The sequence below is a fragment of the Kogia breviceps genome, chromosome 8 (genome assembly GCF_026419965.1).
Source record: "Kogia breviceps isolate mKogBre1 chromosome 8, mKogBre1 haplotype 1, whole genome shotgun sequence".
NCBI lineage: Eukaryota > Metazoa > Chordata > Mammalia > Artiodactyla > Physeteridae > Kogia > Kogia breviceps.
This window is the reverse complement of record NC_081317.1, coordinates 59,290,923-59,312,790: the sequence shown is the minus strand read 5'-3', so window position 1 is coordinate 59,312,790 and position 21,868 is coordinate 59,290,923. Positions and strand designations below refer to the sequence as shown.

Sequence of the window (21,868 nt, the reverse complement as noted above, 5' to 3'; positions counted from 1 at the left end):
TGCTATATAATTCCCATATTCTTGGGGAGATGAAATTTAGGAAGTGTGGTTTCTTCATTGTCTATCATAATGAATACGCACAGTGTGTTCAGGAAGTATAAGGAGGAAAGGAAACACTGCATTTTACTAAACTTCTGTGAAGTTAAGCCAGAGAGGAGGTCCTTGACACTTCTGAAAAAGTTCCAAATCACAAAAAGACATTTCTCAGCAGAGACTAAAGAGTTCGGTTTGCCAAAAACCCACAAGTTCTTCAAGCCACCACACCATCGTCCAATAGAAAAGTTAAAGAATGAAGTTCCAATTGAAGTTCTGATTTTAAGATTTCCCCCATGCCAATAGAGAATGCATTAAATAAGCCAATCATCTCAAAGACAGTCTAGTTCCAGACCTTGAAAAACACTCAAGATTGAGTTAAGAGATAAAGGGAAATTTTAAAGTTCTGATCAGCTGGCATGAGCTGATTATTATGACTAATTAGAGGACTTTTTTAATGGAAAATAATCAATTGTTTTAAAGAAATCTTTTTTGAAATATTCTTCAAGATTATGTGATTTTATTTTTCAGATTCAAATGGTAGAATGGTAGTGGAATTCCTGTGTCAGAAAAACTACTATTTCAAGGCAGTTAGCAACGAGTAATGATCAGTAATAACCATTATAAAAAGGAGCACGGTGATGTATAATTACTAATAACAACTGCATGTATACCAAGTTAATGGTTATAAAAGCTTATACTTTTAAAATTCAGATTTACCAAAATGAATGTATTACTCTTACCAGTGGAGTACAGGGTTAATTTTAATATTTCCCATCTTAATTTAAGAAGTCAGTGTCCTTGTGTGTTAGGAATAATTATATTGAAAGCTCTGCTTTAGTGTCATTGTGTGGAAAGATTATTTATAAGATAGTCAAAATTATTCAACAATTTTAAATTTATTGTTATCTCTAATTTATGTAGGCTATATTAAAGTTCTTTTCTAAGAAAAAAATAGCACTCAACAATGCACATCAATACTTTTCATAACCTAAAAGGATAAATCTTTATAAAGCAGTCACCAATAAACTGAAGAATGTACCTGGTGACAATATTTATTCTTAAGGGGTCATGTATATTAAAAGCTATGGGGAATGTTTAAAAGAACTCTCTCAGACTAAAACCATTGCCTTTCTAATTTTGAATTTCTCCTAGCTAATATAAAATGATTGATTACCTTTATTTCATGTACCCCTTGATTTTTCTTTCCATTCATCACTGAGTACTTTAAACCAAATGCATTTAAAACCTGCTGCTAGAAGAGTGGTCTCTTTTAAATCTTTGGAAAGTAATGAAAGGACACAGTAAATCAATCTCATTTCTGCTGTACGAAAGAATAACCTTTACTCTACTGAAGTCATTTAAACTGTTTCTGTCCCTCTGTTCCTGGACAGTAAACATAAAACTTCATCTCTAGGATTCTGTTAAAATGTGAAAGGATTAAAGTAATTGAAAGCTTTTAACTAGAGCCTTAGTTTAGTAATATACGTATATAGCATGATACCCATATACACTCATTTTCTGCATGCCTCAAATTGTAGCTTATTATGAATTGGCATAAAGGGCTTCTTCAATTCAAAAAGTAGCACTAATTTTTTCATTATACAGAGGATAAATTATCTGTCTGTATGGCACTTAAAACTGAACATTATATTTTTCATTATGAAGCTTATATAATTTTTCTTTCAAAGATCAATACACATTATATATTCCAGAAATGTACACCATATTTGACCCATCTAATCATATTTATATTGCAAAAGGTCTTCACTTGACATTGTCTACTTAAATAACAAGTGGTGGCCTTTGATGAAAAAAGTTTGTAGTTCTAGAACTCATATATATATATATTTTTTTTTCAATTAAAATGTGCTCAGAACTCTATCTACGTTAAGACTAGTATTTTCCTGATGCTTGTTAAGTTTTCTTGATTTATCCTTGGACATGTGAAAGGAGAAATAACTTTTATATAATCAATTTTTGTGATCATAATTACATGAGGCTCTAATGACAGTCATAAGTTATAAATTAAAAAATTAAAGCTGCCTTAGGTTAGGACAGGAGGATGGGAAGATTGCTTCTAAATACATGAAAGTGGTTATAATATTCTAAATGTGTTTGGGCTAAAGGTTTAAATAACAGAGGCACGATTCTATGAATTAAAAGTTAACTGAAAACTAGAGACATGTCATTACGAATGCAAGTCTCATGACAAGAATATTTCTGAAAATATGTGAAATGATTTGTAAGAGAATAAGTTTCTAAACCTATGAATCCTGCATATGTTTTTAAAAAACACAAGGAACATATACATTTGTCAAATAGAACCATATTACAGTAATTATAGCACATTTCATATAATAGCAATTTTAGAGGTGAAAAAAAGCAACATTTCAGAAAATTATGTTGAAAAGCCAATGGCTGGCAAAACCACTAATTATTATTTGGTATTTTCATAACTGTGTACAGATGTTTTTAGTTAGCTCTCACTCTTTTGTTTTGTTTTGTTTTGCTTTTTTTTAAAACCTGGCAAAACATCAAGTATCTTGAATAAGCTATCATCTTTACGATTTTCTCTGAACTCTGCATGTGGTGACCTTTAATATAAGCAGTCTGCCACCTTGGCCTGCAACTGGGCAGGACTTGAAAGTTCCACATGAGGCACAGATAGGCATGATAAGCATAAACTAGGTGGACAAGTCTAGAACAAAAGAAGCTGGCATGAGTACCTGCGCAGGCTCTCTGTATCTGTAAAAACTCAGTTGCACATACAACTTATATTATAAATGAAGAGCAAGCTCATTAATATCAGCTCTTTCTGATTCATTATAGATATTTTTCCCTATGCAATATTTTGCACACTGTTAATGTCAAACTGCTCTGCTATCAAAACTTGGGAGCAGCAAACATATGCATCATAAAATATATTTAAATTTGGAAGTGTTTAGAATGATTTCTGTCATCCCGTAACTAGAATCGTGGGATTTCTGTATTTGTATGGTCCACGCTTTTGACTATGGCTAATTTGTTTATAAGCTACCATTAATCCTGGCTGTATATTTTCACAGTTTGGGTAAACACTTCATTTGCATTAAATTTACAGCATTAATGAGATGTGAAATTTAAAATGCTACTTGAAACATAAATGATGTAAGAAAGCAGAACCAAAAAAAGTGTTTTATCACATCTGAAATCAGTAAACCAATTTAAACCTATTAAAATAGGAAGGATGCGTCGCCTGAGATTTTAGCTTCAGAACTCATCTTCTTGGACTAAAATACCAAAATGAGGAGTAAAACATCTGGAAAATACGAAACAGCTCAAAAAAAAACACAAATTGTGAATTGTATAGTGCTCCTACTTTAATTGGCTTTTAAATCAACTGACAATTTTTGTCTTTGGAGGAAGGTATAGGCTGGTAAGCTCTCAACAGCCAGTAAGACAGAAAAAATACTCTGGCTGAAACACTGTTTATTCATGGATGTTATGAAATATACTACAGAGAAGGAAAAGGTCTTGAGCCAATTTGAGACACCCTGTTTAGAGAGGTGAAAAACAATGGATAAATGAGAAGATACTTTGGAAAATGAAATGATCAATTTCTTTCTCAGAAGCCCCGTGAGCCCCGTTCTGAGTCAAGATCTGAGAGGCAGCATGGAGAAAAAGCACCAATGCAAAAGCGTGGCTACACCATCACACCTGGGTGAAACTTGCCCACCTGTTGCTGATGTAGGAAGGATGGGTCTCTTGGGCTTAGTCCCACATATCGATTGGCTTGAGATGTGCCTGAGGCTGTGTAGGCTGATTAAGGAAGAACAAAAACAAAGATAAAAATTGCGAACTATCAAATGAACACCCTGTCCACGCAAAAGAAACCCAGAGAAGTGGGACTTGCAACCAAAAAAAACGAAACAAAACACAATGTCCTTATTTCTCTTCTCTTTTGTGTGAGTGAATACCACTGATATAAATGACAGTTGACCTCAAGTCGACTGGTTTATCCCCCTCCCCAAAAATCTATCCAGTAACCATATCCCATCCTTTGGTGTGGGCATCTCACACATGCTCTGGTTACAGTCTTGCAGGAGTACCAAGGACTGGCTAAATAGAAGGGTCCCTTTCCTAGATGTACCTTTTTACAAGATACTGGTTGTCTAATAATGGGATAATCAATGATGGTCTGTGATTCCAAAGGTAAAAGCAGACTGAAAGTCTGTCAGGAAAAAGTGAAAGCTTTAAATGATGGGATTTAAGCAGATGTGCTTGATGATATAGGATGAAAAATGTCTTACTGAAAAGTCTTACTAAAAAGAATATCTAATATTATTAACATAAAGGAGAAGGCTATTTTATTATATCATATAGAATGAATTAGCTCAGTATTTTATTTAATGTGAAAATGCCCTTAAGTTTGATAGAAATGTTTCTGAAAAAAATCATTTCTTTTCCAGAAGCACAAAAAGTCAATTTTTTGTGATTGGTCCAGAGAGGGAGTTGACATATGGTGAATACTCCTTAAATTATTATGGTCTCACCTTGCAAGTACTTTTTGTACAGGTACTTTTTGGTGTCGAGCAAATTTTTCAAAGAAAACATCTCCCTAGTCCTAAAGATGTTTGTTCCTTTTCACAAAGGAAAAGACTAATGTATCTTCCCAGCACTAAGCAATCCCATTGTTCCATGTCAGAATAAACAGAAAAACTACATTTTCATCATTTATGTTACATCTATAGGTCTGAATAAAGCTATAATATATGGTTTAAAACCATCAGATTAATGAGGAATCCAGACATTAATTCTTAAAAGGCGTTTTTAAAACGAATACATTAATTCTGCCATGTTCATTTGGCCCATTGAGGCTTTTTTAGGTCAAATTTTTCAAACAGTGAAGATGCTCACAGTTCACCTTTTAGTTATTCCTGAATGAAGGGCTCATGCAAGAGCAGCCCTAAGCAGCCAGTGACCCCTATTCAATCTCCAGACCTCTGGAATTCAACACACACCATTGAAGAAGAGCCTCACCCTTAGAGAGTGGGCACCAAGTCTGTGCTGTTCTTTCTTTTCAACCACAAGAAAGAGGTTTCCTTGGCCTCTGTGTTTTCCTTAATTTTTCTGATTTATGAATTCAATGGCTAATTTCTCATCAGTGGTGCCTGGGGAGGTGCAGCAACAACTTTGTTTATAGGAAAGAAAAATGACTCACTATATCACTTTTGTGCAGGAGTGGGAAATGGACTGATGCAGCCATCTTTATTCAACCAAAACATTCCTTTGAATATTTTATGATTTTATAAGTCAAATAAGATCTCTTTCTGATCAACCTGTATGTGAGTATATGAACAATTCATTAACAAACAGGCTGACAGTACTCCCATAGGTGAGCTGTGATCGTTTTGGTCTGATCTTCCCTTGAACGTAATCTATTAATGTCAGTATAAGGGTAGGTATCAGAAGTTTCTGGAACTTTCACCTACTTAAAAATCTTTGTTTTCTATTTGCTTTTATTTAAATTGTTGACTTTGTTTGCTCAAAGATGCCCAAGGCATCCACTTTTAAAATTTGGATGTAGTATTTTAGTGACTGTAATGTACATAGCTAACCTGTAGCACAAAGGATTCTTAGTCTTCCTTGACTGGGTCTCATCCATCTGTGCATTCAGTGAAGTGTTCACTAGTGTAGGACCCTCTATCAACAAACCAGTTACTGAGAATTAATGATTACTGATGGGAATTACAAGCTTGTATGGTTTTATTATTTGATGGGGCCTCATGAATTTTGAGAACACTCCAAGTATTGTCCGTTTTTCTTGTAGGGTTCCTTCCTAGTCTTTCAGAGGCCACAAAAAAAGAGCACTTTCCAATAGCCAAGAAAGAAAGAACCAGTGGTACTTCTAAATCTCTGTAATTTCACACAGGAATTTCCAGAGCATAGGGATTTTCTTGTTCTAAAAATGAAAATAGAAGCTCTGGATTTAAGATATAAGTATAATTGACAAGAAGCATGCTAATTCCTCCTGACTGGAATTTTATCATTCCACTTTACCAATCTGTGCACACCAGCTCCAGTTCTAAAAAGCTGGCAGTTTGGATGAAGCCAATTGAAAAACTGTATAATAACTCTTGTGTACTTATGAGTACTCTATACAAAGAAGCAAAGGAATCATTTGGGTTATTGGTATGTGCTATGTAAATTCACTGGCTAAATCTCTGACATTTAAAATGTTATGGCCATGCTAAAAATCATAATACCTGATGCACCATAATAGGCTAAATAATCAAAAAAATTTTTTAAAAGTTACAGACAATGAAAGTGCAGGTAGCTTACATGTGCCTAATACTAAGCTCTGAAATGTTTTCTCCACCCAACATTGTGTGACTGTTTCTCACAATGACATCACCTGCAGTGATGTAAACATGCAATTATCTTACACAGGTACTGATTCAGCCTGCCTTGTGAAGGGGCTTAATTTCTATAGGATGCTCCAATAACTAACAATTACCTAAACTCTCTCCGGGTGATATAAAAACCTTGTACACTGTTATGTTATTCAGTGCATTTTCAATGTATACCTTGAACAAGCAGGCATGACTTATTATTTATGTTATAGCTATTTACTCAAACAAATAAGCTTCTCCCTTTTCAAATAGGATGCACTGAGTGAAATTTGACAAGAGAGAGCTTGTGAGAGCCAGGCCACATTCATGCCTGCTAGTTCCACATAAATGAGAAATCTCCATCGGGTCGGGAAGCTGGAAAAGTTGCCGTGTTTTCCACCTTGGATCAGATATCCAACGGCGCCTTTGATGGACATTTCTCATTTCCTACAGAAATACTTACTGGTTGCTGTAGGTGAAGCTGCCTCACCTTCAGTGGATGTAGTGATGGGTTTAGTATCTGTCATGGTCAGGGTCACAGGTCGCACTGCACTGGGATGGGGAGAGGGTGCCAAGACAGGAGTGAAATGGCCAGGCACTTTCCCTACTACTTGACCACTGCTGTTAGGCTACAAAACAAAAACAGAATGCCGGGTGAAACACTCCAAAAGGCAGTCGTCTCGTCCAACAACTCCACTCAGCACAGTCAGCTGAGTGGACCCCGCGTGCTGTGTGCAACCGCCACACAAGCTCTCTCAGATCTGAGTCAGAGAGGCTCGTCAGTGGTTAGTAGTCATAAGAAGCAGCAGCATTTAAAAGAAAGTCTTCAGCTTCAAAGCACTTTATATAGGTTTAGTCATCTTTCCAACACCCCGAGAGCCAGGTAGAACTGATCCTTCCACTGAGTTGGACAGAAAACTCAAGTGGAGACTTCAATGCTGAGCCCGAGGCTAAAATAGAAGTCCTTACTGAGCCAGTGAGAATTAGAATCAGTGCTACCTTCTGATCTGCTCTTCATGGTCACTTTTGGCTTTCAGAACACAAAATTTACCTAAATGATGATATCACTGAGACAAGGAAGACAAGAATTTCTAGGAGACCAAAAGCATCAAACTCAACAATTACCATCATTTATAGTCAAGGCCTATTCTTTGGCATACAAAAATGCTAGCCCTTGCTCACACACAGGTGCACTCAGAAACACACATCAGGCAATTTCGATTCTAGAATATCCACTCAACTTGTGACGATTTCCTACTATAAGCAGGTAGAATGATATTTTAAACATTTAAAATTCCAGAGTCCACACAATGATATAAAAAGCTGAGCTAGGTCCAACCCTACACCTACAAATAAAAGATTTCCAACACAAATTAAAATGTGCTGAAGTGAAGCAGAGGGCAATCAAATATACTCTGCTTTTTGAGTTACTCTTCCATTGCTGGGCATGGAGAGTTACACAAAACATTGATTGTTGACATTTGTGAGAATTAAAGAGAAAATCCGCTAGGCAGTGATAGAAAAGATATTATTATCTGAGTTTTAGCCCCAGTACAAAAATAGTGTCCATAGTGGGAGACAAAATTCTAAGAGTATACTGTTTGAAGAAATACTGGAATGTATTTTTCTAGACAGAGAATGCTATTTTTAATTATGCGCATGCTGGAATTCACCAGTACATAACATACATAACAATTTGCTATGAGGGTGTTCTCCACAAATATTTAGTCTTTATAATCCGTACCACTTCTAAAGTAAAAAAAAGCAATAAAACAGAATATTTATCTAAATGCCTGCACATAAATTACAAGTAGACATTTCTTTAAAGAAAAAGATAAACAGCTAAGAACACTTAACTATTAGAACTTAGAGACATGAAGTAAGTCTTAGTTGGGTGCCTCAGAGGCCACATTATTTATTCTATAAAGAAAATGAACTTTTGAATATCCTGAATATTCATCATGAGTAAATTAAGTATTTAAGTCAGGAAAACTGACCAGATTTTTTCTCCCTATGGAGAGAGTTATATCTTAGACTAATTTTATTTAAAATATTCCATTAAATAGCATGACTGTCTCACTCTAATCGGTGTAGCAGCAATGCAATTAATCTCCAAACTGCTGTGGGGAGGACAAAGCATCTCAGTTGCTTGACTTAACAGTCAAAATCAGTGCAGCCCTGGAGGATACTGGAAAGGAACAGTTGACAACATGTCAACAAGTACTCATTTTTTCCCGATTTTTAGAACTAAAAAGGTGAATATCAGGAGGCCTATTTTGAAGTGCGAATTACCTGGTTTTGAGTTGAAGTTAAACATCAAAGCAGATATAATGTTCCTGCAAAAACAACTCTGCAGTTTATAATAAAGACCCACTTTTCCTTTCAAAGGGAAAAAGCAATTTGTTTCTAAAGACGAACATCAACTTTTGGTTATGCGACCACTGCAAAAGACTGCTTTACATATCTCCCCCAAGAAAAAAAGAGTGATCATGTTTTATCATTGGTGGTGCATTCGATGGTAAAAAGCCTTTCTGTATATTGTGTTCACCAAAACAGTTTGACAGTACCTACCTGAGAGCGTGGAAGAGAAAAATAACAATATTGTCAAGAAAATGCTGCCACCAAATATATTACCTTGCCCACCCTGCAAGCTTTGTCTACTGGAATTGAATCGACATAAATCAACAAACAGATGTTTCTCTCATTTAAAAAAAGTGAAAGTGACAAAGAAAGAATTCCCAAGCCAATAAAGACGACTTTCCTGAAACTCAGGGTCAGAAGAATGGAAGGGTTATTTCTTTTCAGTTTTCTGTTGGTTCAAACAGATGAAGCTACACTCTAAAGCTTCTCTTTTAAGGTTGTTAATAGATGAACTTTCATATTATAGATATGAAAAGAGAGACATCTTATCTGAAGATGAACAGCACTAGGAAAGGATTATCCTACTTATAGTACATTGCTCCTTTTATACAAAATCCTGAGAGGGAATTTTTTTTTTTTAATTGAGATGAGAGTAAGATGGATGCTTCTCAGAAGCTGGGTCTTCACCTTGAAAATATGAAGAAAAACTGAGAACAATATAGGCAGATTATCACCTAACATGCCCTTTTAACTTATAAAGAAATTGAAATATACGTAAAACAAGCACTGAATAATTAAAGAAATGCAGAACACTAAGGCCCTGATTTTAATTTGCATAATTTTTCCCCTAACAGCGCCTAATTAAGACATCAGTTAAAAAAAAAAAAAATCCAATGGAACTCTAAGATTTTCCACACTGAATTAACGTTAAGGACTTTTAATGGATGTCTTAATTAGACTTTGTTATTCATGGAAATTCTACACAAATTAAAATCAGACCTTGTGTGCACTGTTCCCAGCTGAGTCTAGCAAAATGCTCTATGGAACTGAGACTTTTGAATCCATGCTCTGACAGCAAATTTTACTTCTAAATTGATATACCAAGATCCTACTGTTTTACTTAGAAATTATTATTACAGTCATTAAAAGTGCTACACCATTTGAACATTTTCTTCTAAAATACAAATCATTTAACTTTAAATTCAAAATTCAAGAACAGTATACTTAGTTTAGCATTACTAGTCAATGGAGCTAAAAGTACAGGTAACTTAATTTTAAGTAACCCAAATAGTGCTGGATATGTTGTTACTCACAAAAAAAAAAAAAAAAAAATCAGAAGCGACCATTTTGCTCCATGTTAACAATTAAATTAAGACCAAAGGGATTTTTTTTTCAGATCTTTCTTTGTTAATTCTAAATTAATATGCACATACTGTTTACTGGCATTTTAGTAAATGAACAGCATTAATGACAGAACACTTATGAAAATCCCACAGAGCATTAAAAAATGTGATAAGAAGTAGACAGGAGTCTTGGAGGTAAAATAGCAGAGCCAAATACCAGACCATAAGATCGAAATTACATTACAGATTTTTGATATTATGATGATTGATAGACCCAGCTTTGGCAGACTGTCTACTTGATTGTGGAAAATCCTCTTATACCAAATCCCCATGAAGTGACCTCTCCATAGGAGAAACCACATGTTTAGGGAATGAGGAAGGCACATGGGTCACTACACTTATACAAAGAATCCTTAAAGCCACTGCACAGTGTTTACCATTATAAAAATTAAAAAAAAAAAAAAGACTTCTGGTAATGTCACTCATTATGAAACACAGTCATGTCTGAGCAAAGAATATTCAAGTAGTCATCAAACACTGAAAATGTTTACATTACCAAAGCTTATTTTAATACCTAATAGTTGGTCTATAAATACAACTGTAAGGTCTTTTGTGTGTGTTTATTTTAGCTCATACTTCGCTTCTGCCTGAAATAAGCACTTTGTCTGTGTCAAACCAGGTATTTCAGAGGTGTGAACTCCAGCTCAGAACATTTTTGTCAGTGGACCTTCTAAATTAACCTTCTCTTCACTCAGTGAAAATCCCAAAACATCAAACCAAGAACATCTTCACAAATGTGCCCCTTCCTTTGGGGCAACACACTTCCTACCTGTCATTCAGCCACCTTTCAATAAAAACTTAGTGAGTCACCAAGAAACTTCCTGAAGATGGATTTCAAAAGCTTGCTGTTCTGCCAGACACACTGTCTAAGTAAGCTTCAGGGCTTACCGTTAGACCTGTGCTTTAATTATATGTTCTCTCTCATTTTTACCTGGCTGGTTTGCGGACTGGATGGGTCATAAGAAGGTACATAGTTCTTCAGAGTATCCTGAGGATTCAGGTGGGGAGGATATCTGATTGTTGGATGAGAGAAGTAGCTCGATGGGGCTGGAGGGAGAATAGCTTGTGTTGGAAATGGCAACGGTGAGGGTGGAGGTGGAGTCCGAGTTGAGATGACTGCAGGAGACAGGAAAGGAAAGAGGACTCATTAGCTGTTGGCCATACTGCTCCGTCCCAATCCTACAGAATCCTGGGAAACTATACAACCGAAGGCTCTTCATTTCCTCCCTCTGATTTAACCAAACTCTCTTAAAATAAGCTAGTCTTTTACTATTATCCTCCATGCCAGGACTGCTAAGCCCACACAGATATCACCTCCAGTCTAGGGAACGAACAGTCTTGCTTTCTAGATCTATGAATGGTTTTAAAAAAAGAAGGTTCTCTTTTACAGGTTAAGCCAATAATTCATAAAATATTTCTTTAAGCAAAGTTATTTCCCATCAGAACACATTCTTTGATTAAAAAGTCTTTGTCTTCTAAGTACAGACCAAGTCACAGCATTAAGTAAAGCACAGGGGACCCACACAGTTTCTACCAAAATTCAAAACAGAAGTGTACTCCAATTTTAAGTAAATAGTTTGCATTATTTAGAAGGGAAGCCAATAATTAGTAATGTCCTGAATAATTACTTGATCGTTGTATAAATGCTTTGGAATATATGAACATAAACCTGGAAACTCTTTTTTGTAATGAAAAGGTTCCTTTTAAAACCAAAAGAGTTCTATTTTCTTCCTACTCTAACTTTTACTACATGTAGCTCAAAAGACATTATTGGGCTTCCCTGGTGGCGCAGTGGTTGAGAGTCTGCCTGCTGATGCAGGGGTCACGGGTTCGTGCCCCGGTCCGGGAAGATCCCACATGCCACGGAGCGGCTGGGCCCGTGAGCCATGGCCGCTGAGGCTGCGCGTCCGGAGCCTGTGCTCCGCAACGGGAGAGGCCACGACAGTGAGAGGCCCGCGAACCACCAAAAAAAAAAAAAAAAAAAAAAGACATTATTGAGATAAGACCAAGAACAAAACCCTCAGAAATGCAAATTTAAACTTTCATATAGGCATATTAACTTACCCATAAATCACATATTTTATAAAGAGAAATAATGTACAAAACATATGTGATGTACATAATGTTTAATTTTACTGTAATTTTTCAAAATTAGTGTGATCATAATTTATTATTTAGTTTTTAAAGTATAATGCTGAAGTTTAAAAATGGGGAAAGAATGCAATTGCACAATCATTATCTCCATGATGTTGAATTTGTACTTTACATAAGTACAATTTAAAAGTATCAACCATTATAATATAGAAGTGAAGATTAACTGTCTATTTCTATTTACAATTTTGATCCAGATCATAGGAAATTTATATGATAAATGTTTAGTGTTTTATGAGACAATGTAGCAAACAATATGAAAAATAAATTCCTTCCATGACCTATCAATGAAAATCATCTGGAATGACTTATTTCCAGCTTTGTAATTACGTACAAAACAAATTAACCTTAAGGGATATTCCTTATCTTCCCCAAAGAAAGCTTTTTCAGAAGATACAAGAAATTTAAAATGTACATCACAGAAGAATCATAAACTCAGTTTTATGGTCACAACTCTGCTCCCTGAATGTCCAGGGAACTCAGAATCCTCTGGATTGTTGCTACAGTACAGATTCCTGGGCCTAACCACAGACCTACTAGATGAGGACCTCCAGGGGTGAGGCACCAGAAAGTGCATTTTAAACAAGTGCCCCACGTAATCTTTGCACACACTGAAGTTTGAGCATCCTCCATCAAAAGGATGCATTTCAGAGAACAATTACATATTTCTTAAAACAAAACTCCTTGTTGAAATACTACTTTATTTAAGAAGTATACACACTTGAATGTATAATTTAAGAAAATGTCAACGCCTAAATTAAATTGCACATCTTTTGACTTAGTGTTGAAGTGCTCCTAATCTCACCTCAATTTAACCACCGTCTTTACTTATATCTGTATACAAAACCTTGGAGGATATATACATAGCTCCATCATGGGTCCTCTGGGCTTTAAGATCATTTGGCATTGGTAGTTTTGGAAGAGATCTCTTTTGATCTGAACTGGTACATAGCAAATCAGAGCTCAAATCTCTGGGCTCCCACATACTTATGCTCAAATAAGCTCTGGCTGGCCTGATACAAACTAGATAGAACGTAGAATTCCCAATGAAAGTAAAAATGGCTACTTTATCAATAAAAGTCATTCTAGTCCTTTAAAGAAAGAAAAGCAAACTACAAGGCAGAAAATGTTTCCCTTCTTTATGAAAGAATTCATACATACATGCATATTTATGTATTCCTTGCCTAGATATTACAAAGTCTTCCTAATTGCCTTCTTTCCTCCAGTCTTGCTCCTTCCAATATATCCTGTATAGTCTCAAATTAATAATTTAAAAATATGTATCATTTAAATCATGGAACTTCTCTGCTAAGAATCTTTCAATGGCTCCCTACTGCTTCAATAATAAAATCCCAACAACTTCACAGGTTTGTACAGACCTCAAGTGCTTTAAGACCCAGTCTTGCTCCACTTCTTTGGCCTCATCTCTGGCCACTCTCTCCTATTCAGGGCACATTTCAACATTTGCGGATCCTTCAACATATGGCAGTTCCTTGCTGCAATGACCTCTACTGCACTGATACATGCTGTCCACTCTGCCTGAAATGACCATCCCCCTGGCTTGTTCCTTCTTGTGAACTTACTCTTCAAACTTCAGTTGAGAACACACCTCTTCCAGGCATCTAATCCTCCTCCAAGAATGTAATCCTGTTCATATTCGATGCCTGGCTGATGATATGGTCCCTCTCTCTCCTCACTATGCCATGAGCTCTTTAAGGAGAGAAACTGTTTCTCATGATAAGGTGTCTGCCACAGGCCCTAATATATTACATATTGAACATATATATGGTAAAGGACAAAGGTGGAAGGCTTATCTAGATCTCTCATAGTTTATTACGTAAAAATGTACTGTTGAATTTTTCCAAATATTAGAAATATGAACACTTTAATCAGATATCATAATAAATGGGTGATTTGACTTCTAAGTTAATTTTGCCCAAATACTCAAAGTTACAAATGTATGAAATAGTTACTGATTTTTTTCATTTATCTTAGTAGTAACAATAAATAAATATAAAAAATTTTATATACCACAGCTGACTTGTATATTCTTCTCTTAATTTTATAATTGTCTTAATGATAGCATTGAAGGCCATGCATTTTTAAGTATAGGGATAATATATATCAATATATATTTATAGACCAAAGCTAAGAACTTTATTATAAACAGATGTTATATCCCTTGAATAAAGGTTTAAAAACTAGATTCAATTTTTTTGAAGAATAAAGAGTTGTCTCACCATAAATTTAAACCAATAAGAGTATCACTATAAATGTATTTTTTTTAATATAATAAACTTTCTCCACCTAAAATTCAAACTACTCCTCTCTAGGGTTTAAGAGCAATAGGTAAAAAGTATGGAGTATTGCTTATGAATTATATCTCATTTTTAATTTTGAAAGAGGATTTAACATTAATTATTCCTCAAAGTATACATGTGAAATATTGGATTCTTTCTCCTATTTAAATTATGATATTAAACATAATATCAAGTGTACTAGCCCACAGGAAGGATTTATATATATGAAATAATTGTCAAAGAAAAGTACTTCTTTTATTTTTCTGATTAATTTTACTCCCAAATAAGTAGTTAAAATACTGATTTCTGTAGAGAAAATAGTATCTATGGAAATAGTGTCTATATATCAATGCTGCTGGAAATACTCTAACTCAGCAGCATACTTGAAACTCCATCTTTTTCTTAGTAAAATATATAAAATTAGGACCAACCTGGAAGCTACTGTTAAGATAACTATATATTTTCTTATTTTTTGTGATTGTAATCTTTCCAATACAGGCAATTTAAAAATACATTATGTAGATGCTATTTAATTATATGGCTTTAAAATCTTTCCTCATTGGATCAGATTACAACCCTCTCTCTTTGGTTGAGAAAATAGGTCACCTTAGCTATAAGGATAGAGTCTTGATCCATCCTTGAGGGCTTAGGGTCTGCAAACAAGAGGGAGGTTTCTACTTTATGCTTGAAACTCCTTACCACTGTGTGCAACTCCAGGTATTCCGGGATGATGGTGCTGGGGGAAAGTGCTCAATCTTGGGGAGGAATCTTGTGGAGATGTAGAGCTGAACAATGGCTTTTCAGGCTTCTTCATAGTAGTCGGAGAAGACATATCTGCAAAGAAAGAGAGGAAAGCCCAAGCTTTACAATTTCTTAAGCTGCAAGGTTCACATCAACCTAGTAAGAGATCTCATTTTCCAACATTTTATGATTTTTGTACTTTTTGCTCTTTTACAAAATACATACTGAGGGTCAAAGACCCAGCTACGTTGGAGCTTTGAAATATCTATCAGAAACAATCTCCACTGAAGTTAACCCAAGGCTTCATTAACAGTATCATCGGAATAATTCTGATCACTAAATAAATTTTGAACTTCTGAACAACTAAGCATCACGTTTCCCTCAGTCCCTTGGTTCACATCAAGGTCTTTTCTAACCTCAGCATTTCATTCTTAAATGTATACAATTCAGGCGTTTGTCTTTTGACCGATTGAAAAAATAGAGAAAACCTGGTGCAAATGTGAAAAACAACCCTTGAGTACGCTGGTAAGTATAATCTATCACTGATTTAACATCTTTTATGGAAAACTCATTACTTGTTTAGCAAAAAAGACATTCCTTAATTTGTTCATTCTGCAAATATTTATTGGGTTCCTCTATTTGTCAGGTAAAGGGAGGATGTTACAAAAAATAAAAAAGTAATTGCTGCTGTAGGGATATTCACGGTAAGAAGAAAATGGTTGTCAACAGTTGAGAAGGAGAAAGTGTGTTGAGAGCAGAGGTGTTGTGGTGTTTGCTGCTACTTCTCCAGCCTCACTGCACAGCGGCAGTGATCACCTCAGCTTCCCCAGGTTAAGGATGGTGCCCCCAGTGACACCATGTTTAAAACATGGATGGGGGTGACATTTCCAGAAGGAGGAAATGTTCCAAAGGAGGGGGGCATAAAATATGTAAGTACTACACATAGTCTGTGGAGTGGTGAAGTACAAAGATGAGAGAGGGAGCGAACAGCTGGCAGGACCCACACAATAAGGGGTCTCAGATTTCATGTATAAATGTCTGAATGCTAACCCCGATAAGAAAAGATTATTGATGGGCAAAATAGGATCATATTTGTTGTGTAGAGCAATCCTTCCAGAAACTACATGGAGGATGAATTAGCTGAAATAAAGACAGTAATCCTGGATACCACTTAAGAAGATAAATTAATTACTACATTCATTCCATAGATATTTACTGAAGGTCTAGTGTAGGCCAGACACTCCACTAGATACTGGGGACACAACTGTGACCTAGATTTGGCTTCAGCCTCTATAGAACTTGAAATCTAGACAGGGGATACAGACAAGTTAAAAAGGAATTATAAAAAGTGCTATGACAGGAGAAGTATTCAGGGCTTCATTCATTCATTCATCTCACAAATATTTAATACTGCCAAAAGACAGATATGAGACTTGAAATAAGAGTAGAGATAGAGCTAATGCAATAATAGATATTTCAACAGAATTAACCCAATTCAATAAATAACTAATTTAGAAAGTCATCATCTTGGGTGACCATGAGACTATACCATACAGCTAGTTGGAATACGGAATTCAGGAGGGAACTCCAGTTGGTAAGGAGAGATGTGCCCTTTTTCCAACACCTAGAGCAATGCTGATTTTTACAGAGGTTTATAAATGTATAGTAAAATGTTCCAAAAATCACATGAGCCATGAAGTTTAGATTTCTATTATCAAAAACTTTAAATATATACACAGGTAGACAGAATAATAATGGATTCTTCTCCAGTACTCATCACTCAGCTTCTTCAATTATTCAATTATTTCATCTTTAGCCCATCTATAATCCCTCCCCCTGCATTACTCTGAAGCAAATCCCAGGCATCATATAATTTCACCTATAAATACTTCAGTTTAAGAAATATTTTCATATTTCTCTTCATAAAAGGAGAAAATTTTATTAAAAGAAAAAAACCCCAAGACTTTATCACACATAAAATATATATCTACAATTTGAATTTTTAATTAAGAACTTTTTTTTGACATGAGAAAAATACTTCATGGTGCTATTAATATAAGAAACTAGTTATCACTGTTTTACCATTTTAAAAATTACCTAAGCTCTGGTAAAGGCATCCAATAAAATTAAATATATGTTTTCAGCACACTGGCATGTAAAGAATACATATGCTACTGTAACTACAGTAGACATCATAGTCTACAAAAAAATGACAGGCGTACTTGTAGCCGTAAGCTACAATTTGTGACTAACTGGCTGTCACTAACCTATCAGAACTTTGATGAATCAGTGTACCATTTCCTTATATCTTTCTCAAAAAGAAAAAAAAAAAAGAAAGGAAAGAAACTTTAACTAACAAAACCACAGCAACTAATGCTGCTACATAAAAAAAAAAAAGAAACTTTTTAAACCATTTAAAAAATAGGCAAAGGAAGTTAATTTCAGCTAAGTTACCTTAAAAATGCCAAAAATAATATTTGACTCCACTTAAGAGCTATGTGATTTTAAAAGGTAATACACAGGGCCTTCCATGGTGGTACAGTGGTTAAGAAATCCACCTGCCAATGCAGGGCACATGGGTTCGAGCCCTGGTGCGGGAAGATCCCACATGCGGCGGAGCAGTTAATCCAGTGCGCCACAACTACTGAAGCCTGTGCGCCTAGAGCCCATAGCAACAAGAGAAGCCACCGCAATGAGAAGCCCGCACAACACAACTAGAGAAAGCCCATGAGCAGCAACAAATAAATAAATTTATTTTTTTTAAAAAAAGGTAATACACAAATATAGGTTTTGGCCTGCTGCAAGTTAATCACAGACATATAGGTTGTTAGAGGTGGAAAGAACCTCTATAACATCCCTCACTTTATAGATGATGTAATAAGTTTCCATTCCAAATTTTTAATTTAAAATTAACTCTTAGGGCTTCCCTGGTGGTGCAGTGGTTGAGAGTCCGCCTGCCGATGCAGGGGACACGGGTTCGTGCCCCGGTCCGGGAAGATCCCACATGCCACAGAGCGGCTAGGCCCGTGAGCCATGACCGCTGAGCCTGCGCGTCCGGAGCCTGTGCTCCGCAACAGGAGAGGCCAAAACAGTGAGAGGCCCATGTACAGAAAAAAAAAAAAAAAAAAAAAAAAAATTAACTCTTAGAAAAAGAAACTGGTAAGTTTCTATTGTCACTCTTATGCTTTACTTGTGCTTCAATATAAATTTTGAATTAAATTAACGTGGGTAAATGAGTTCCTAAAGACTCTGCAGTATAAGTAATAAAGCATATACTATATATCATTTAAAAACAATTAAATATGACCAGAGTTTGGGAAGCAGACTGAGTGTCATTCTAGTTATGTCATTTCTGGAGAAGATCAACCAAGACTATTGCAACTAAAACAACTATTTCAGAATTTTCATTAAACCCAGGCGAATTCACATGAGCCTCTTTTCATAAAGGGCATATAAATCAGGGGTGTTTGTACAGAGAAATTCAACAATATAGGTGATTATGTAATTTTTGAGAAGCGAAGCCTTTGCAATTTCTTAGTCAAAATGATACACTTGGCTTTACTGGGTAATTATTACAGGTCCATTTATTTTCTAGTTCTCTTTAGGCATACACTGAATAATAATGGTACCTTCATGTTCAAAACACACAGGGGAATCATAGAGGCCAACACTGCAGAAACAAAATAAAATTCACTCTCCAAGTTGTAAAAGGGACCATAAACTGCCTTCTTTTTAAACAACAAAATTAGCTTAAAGTAAGTAAAAATAAGAATGGGAAGGTCCACTGTCCATAGTGAAACAGTTTTTTTAACAAACAGATAAAGAATGGAAGTATTAGAAAGTAGGCTTAACTGCCTTTGTTTTCCCACTAAGTGAAATTAACCTTGGGCTCATTAATCAATAAAAATATACTGCTATACAGCCTGTACAAGGCACTAAGTACTTAAGGTGACACAAAATGAACCCCCTACCCCCTCACAAAGAAAAAAAAAAACCTCTGGCCTAAAGAGGGAATAAAAATAAAAGGTCAATTATCTGGGAGATATAAGGGTAGAGTTTCTAGCTATTGCATTTTAAGCATGAATCAAGCTCGCATTGTTTTTATTTTAATTTTATTTTGAATGTCTGAAGTCCAATAGACCTCATGCCAAACTGAAAAATGATATCGTTGCTATTTTTAATGCTCTAGTATGCTACAGAAAAAACATGTTTGAGGAGTGGATATATAGGAAAGATGTTTTTACGTGACCTTTCTGTGGAGAAAAACAAATGTCATGCTTTTCACATTCTAATGTCCTTCAAGCAGGAAGAATCATACATAAAAAGATTATGTTGAAAATAAGTTGAATAATAATAAAGTTGAATAATATATAAATATACAATAAGTTGAATAATAATACATACTATTAATGCATAAGTTGAGTAATACATGAAATAAAGAAGTTGAAGAGAGAAGCCAGATGATACGAAAAGGATTAGCTGGTATTTTTACTGGTGGGAAGGAGGCAGGAGCTGCTGGTGGTGGAGGAGAGGGAAGCAGAGGACAGTGAGGGCTTGAAACCAGGCAAAGAAATTTAAATATAATTTGGAAAGCAGCACTATATAAATGAATTGACTGCCAAAGGGAAAACTTTCCAAAAGCTCTATTTTTTTTCCATTCCCCAACTCGGCCCATTTCATTAAATGGTTAAATCAAGAATTTCCTGTCTCTTCTCTTTCTTAAACATTCCTCATCGTGCTTCATCATAAAAACAGTAGTTGGAATCATCTCCTTCAGATGAAACCTTCCTCATTCTAACATCATGGTACCACATTTTTACTTTAGTCTCTCCTTACCATTCTATTTTATTTAAACTTTAAGCTAATTTGTTTATGGCCTCCTGGAGGAGAAGGGGGGGCAGAAGGGTTGTGCTTCTAACTCTGTGCCTTTCCTAGCATCGGATAGTCCCTTGGGCTACAAAATTGTTTTTCTGCCCTCTTATTCCATTTATAGAACAATATTTTATCCACTGAACCAACTTGATTTACTTTCTCTTTAAGTAATCCCTCCTAAAGAATTTTGGTGGTCTAGATTTCCTTAATGATCTTATGATTGTGTCTTATATTATTTGATTTTTTTTCATTATTATTTTGTACTTGTTATATCCATAGCATACCTATATGTATGCTTAAAAAAGTTGACTAATGGCTTACCTCCTACAGAAGATGATTTTATCAAGGGCACAAAAAAAAATGTGGAGTACAAGATCATGCTACTGAGGAAAAGCATTTTTTTAAATCTAGGATTAAAAGAAGGTAGAAGAGGTGGAGCAGACACTGTGTCTAGGCAGTTTATTTTAGAATCTCTTGCATGTGAAAGAAGCTATCTGAGGGAATGATAACCAGTAGCGTAGGATGAGTGAAACAACCACAGTCAGTCTATCTTAAAATGTATGATGCATGAATAGATACCACCAGATGAGAAGGAACTGAATGTAAAGCAAAGAGAGAATACAAAATCAGTCACTGAGCTTCTACTAAGTGTGAGAAACTAAGGAAAGGCATCAAGTTCAAGATGTTAAACAAGACAACCTGCTCCCTGTCCTGGTGATGCTTACAGTTCAGCAGAGAGGACAAACATTAAATATAAAAATTCATTAAATAATTGCAAGTGTGATAATACTGGAATATAGAAAGGATTCTTCTTAACGGCAAAAAATTAGAGACGCTATCTTTTTAAAGGAGATTCACATTGATGGTGCTCATCTTCAGTGTCTACACCCATGTATAGATTTATAATTGGACAATTAGCTATGGCTTCAGGAACCAATTGCGTAGTTAAATACATAATAGAAGACTACCATGTAAGAAAAAGTTCATGTAGGTTACTTATATAAGTCAGTTCATTTAGACTTAAACATGCCTTTAAATAAGTATTTTGCAGAAGCAAGTTATCACATAATTTTTACTAGCCATACAAGTTTTTTTGGCACTCTGACGTACATACATCCTAAGCCCTGATGTGTCATTCATTTCACCGCAACACTTCAAAGAGATAGAGGCTTAAGCAAATAAAGAGTTAGATCAACTCATCTCCCAACAACGTAATTTCATCTACAAAGGAAGAGCATTGCTGTGAAACACAGCGTATGTACTCGACTAGTCGGCAGCTTGCACAAATGGCGCTCCAGATGTATATCTGTTCAAGTCAGCCCAAGGCAACAATTTTGATCAATTCTAATGTGCTAAAACGCTGCAGGGAAAGTGTGCAGAAACGTGTTTACGTCAGCCCTTAATTAAACTGTTGTTCACTTCCAAAGAACCTTAGGAAACACTAATGAGACATGAGTTTTGGCAATTTCTTCATCAAAGCAAAGACCCTTTCCTCAGTCTGTAGCAACCTGTCATCCAAGTCGCTCCCGGGATAAATGTCACATGACACTCCAATCAGTTAGCCACCTGTTAGTAGAACTTCACTGAAGTCAACTGGTGATCTAGGGCAAGCTCCAACAGCTACCTCAACACC

General features: G+C 35.5%; 1 protein-coding gene across 13 annotated transcripts in view; it reads right to left on the bottom strand.

Moving 5' to 3' along the window:
- Positions 1–21,868, bottom strand: part of NFIB (nuclear factor I B) — a 232,978-nt gene that overhangs the window by 20,335 nt on the left and 190,775 nt on the right. For 5 of the 13 annotated variants that reach the window (XM_059071085.2, XM_059071083.2, XM_059071086.2 and 2 more), the window contains exons 7-10: positions 15,322–15,456; positions 11,103–11,287; positions 6,871–7,036; positions 3,752–3,834 (exon numbers count right to left, since the gene is read on the bottom strand). In XM_059071085.2, coding sequence (XP_058927068.1) covers positions 3,752–3,834; positions 6,871–7,036; positions 11,103–11,287; positions 15,322–15,456 — 569 coding nt within the window. The remainder of the gene's footprint in view (positions 1–3,751; positions 3,835–6,870; positions 7,037–11,102; positions 11,288–15,321; positions 15,457–21,868) is intronic. The other 8 variants (XM_059071084.2, XM_067041484.1, XM_067041485.1 and 5 more) reach the window with 2 other exon arrangements.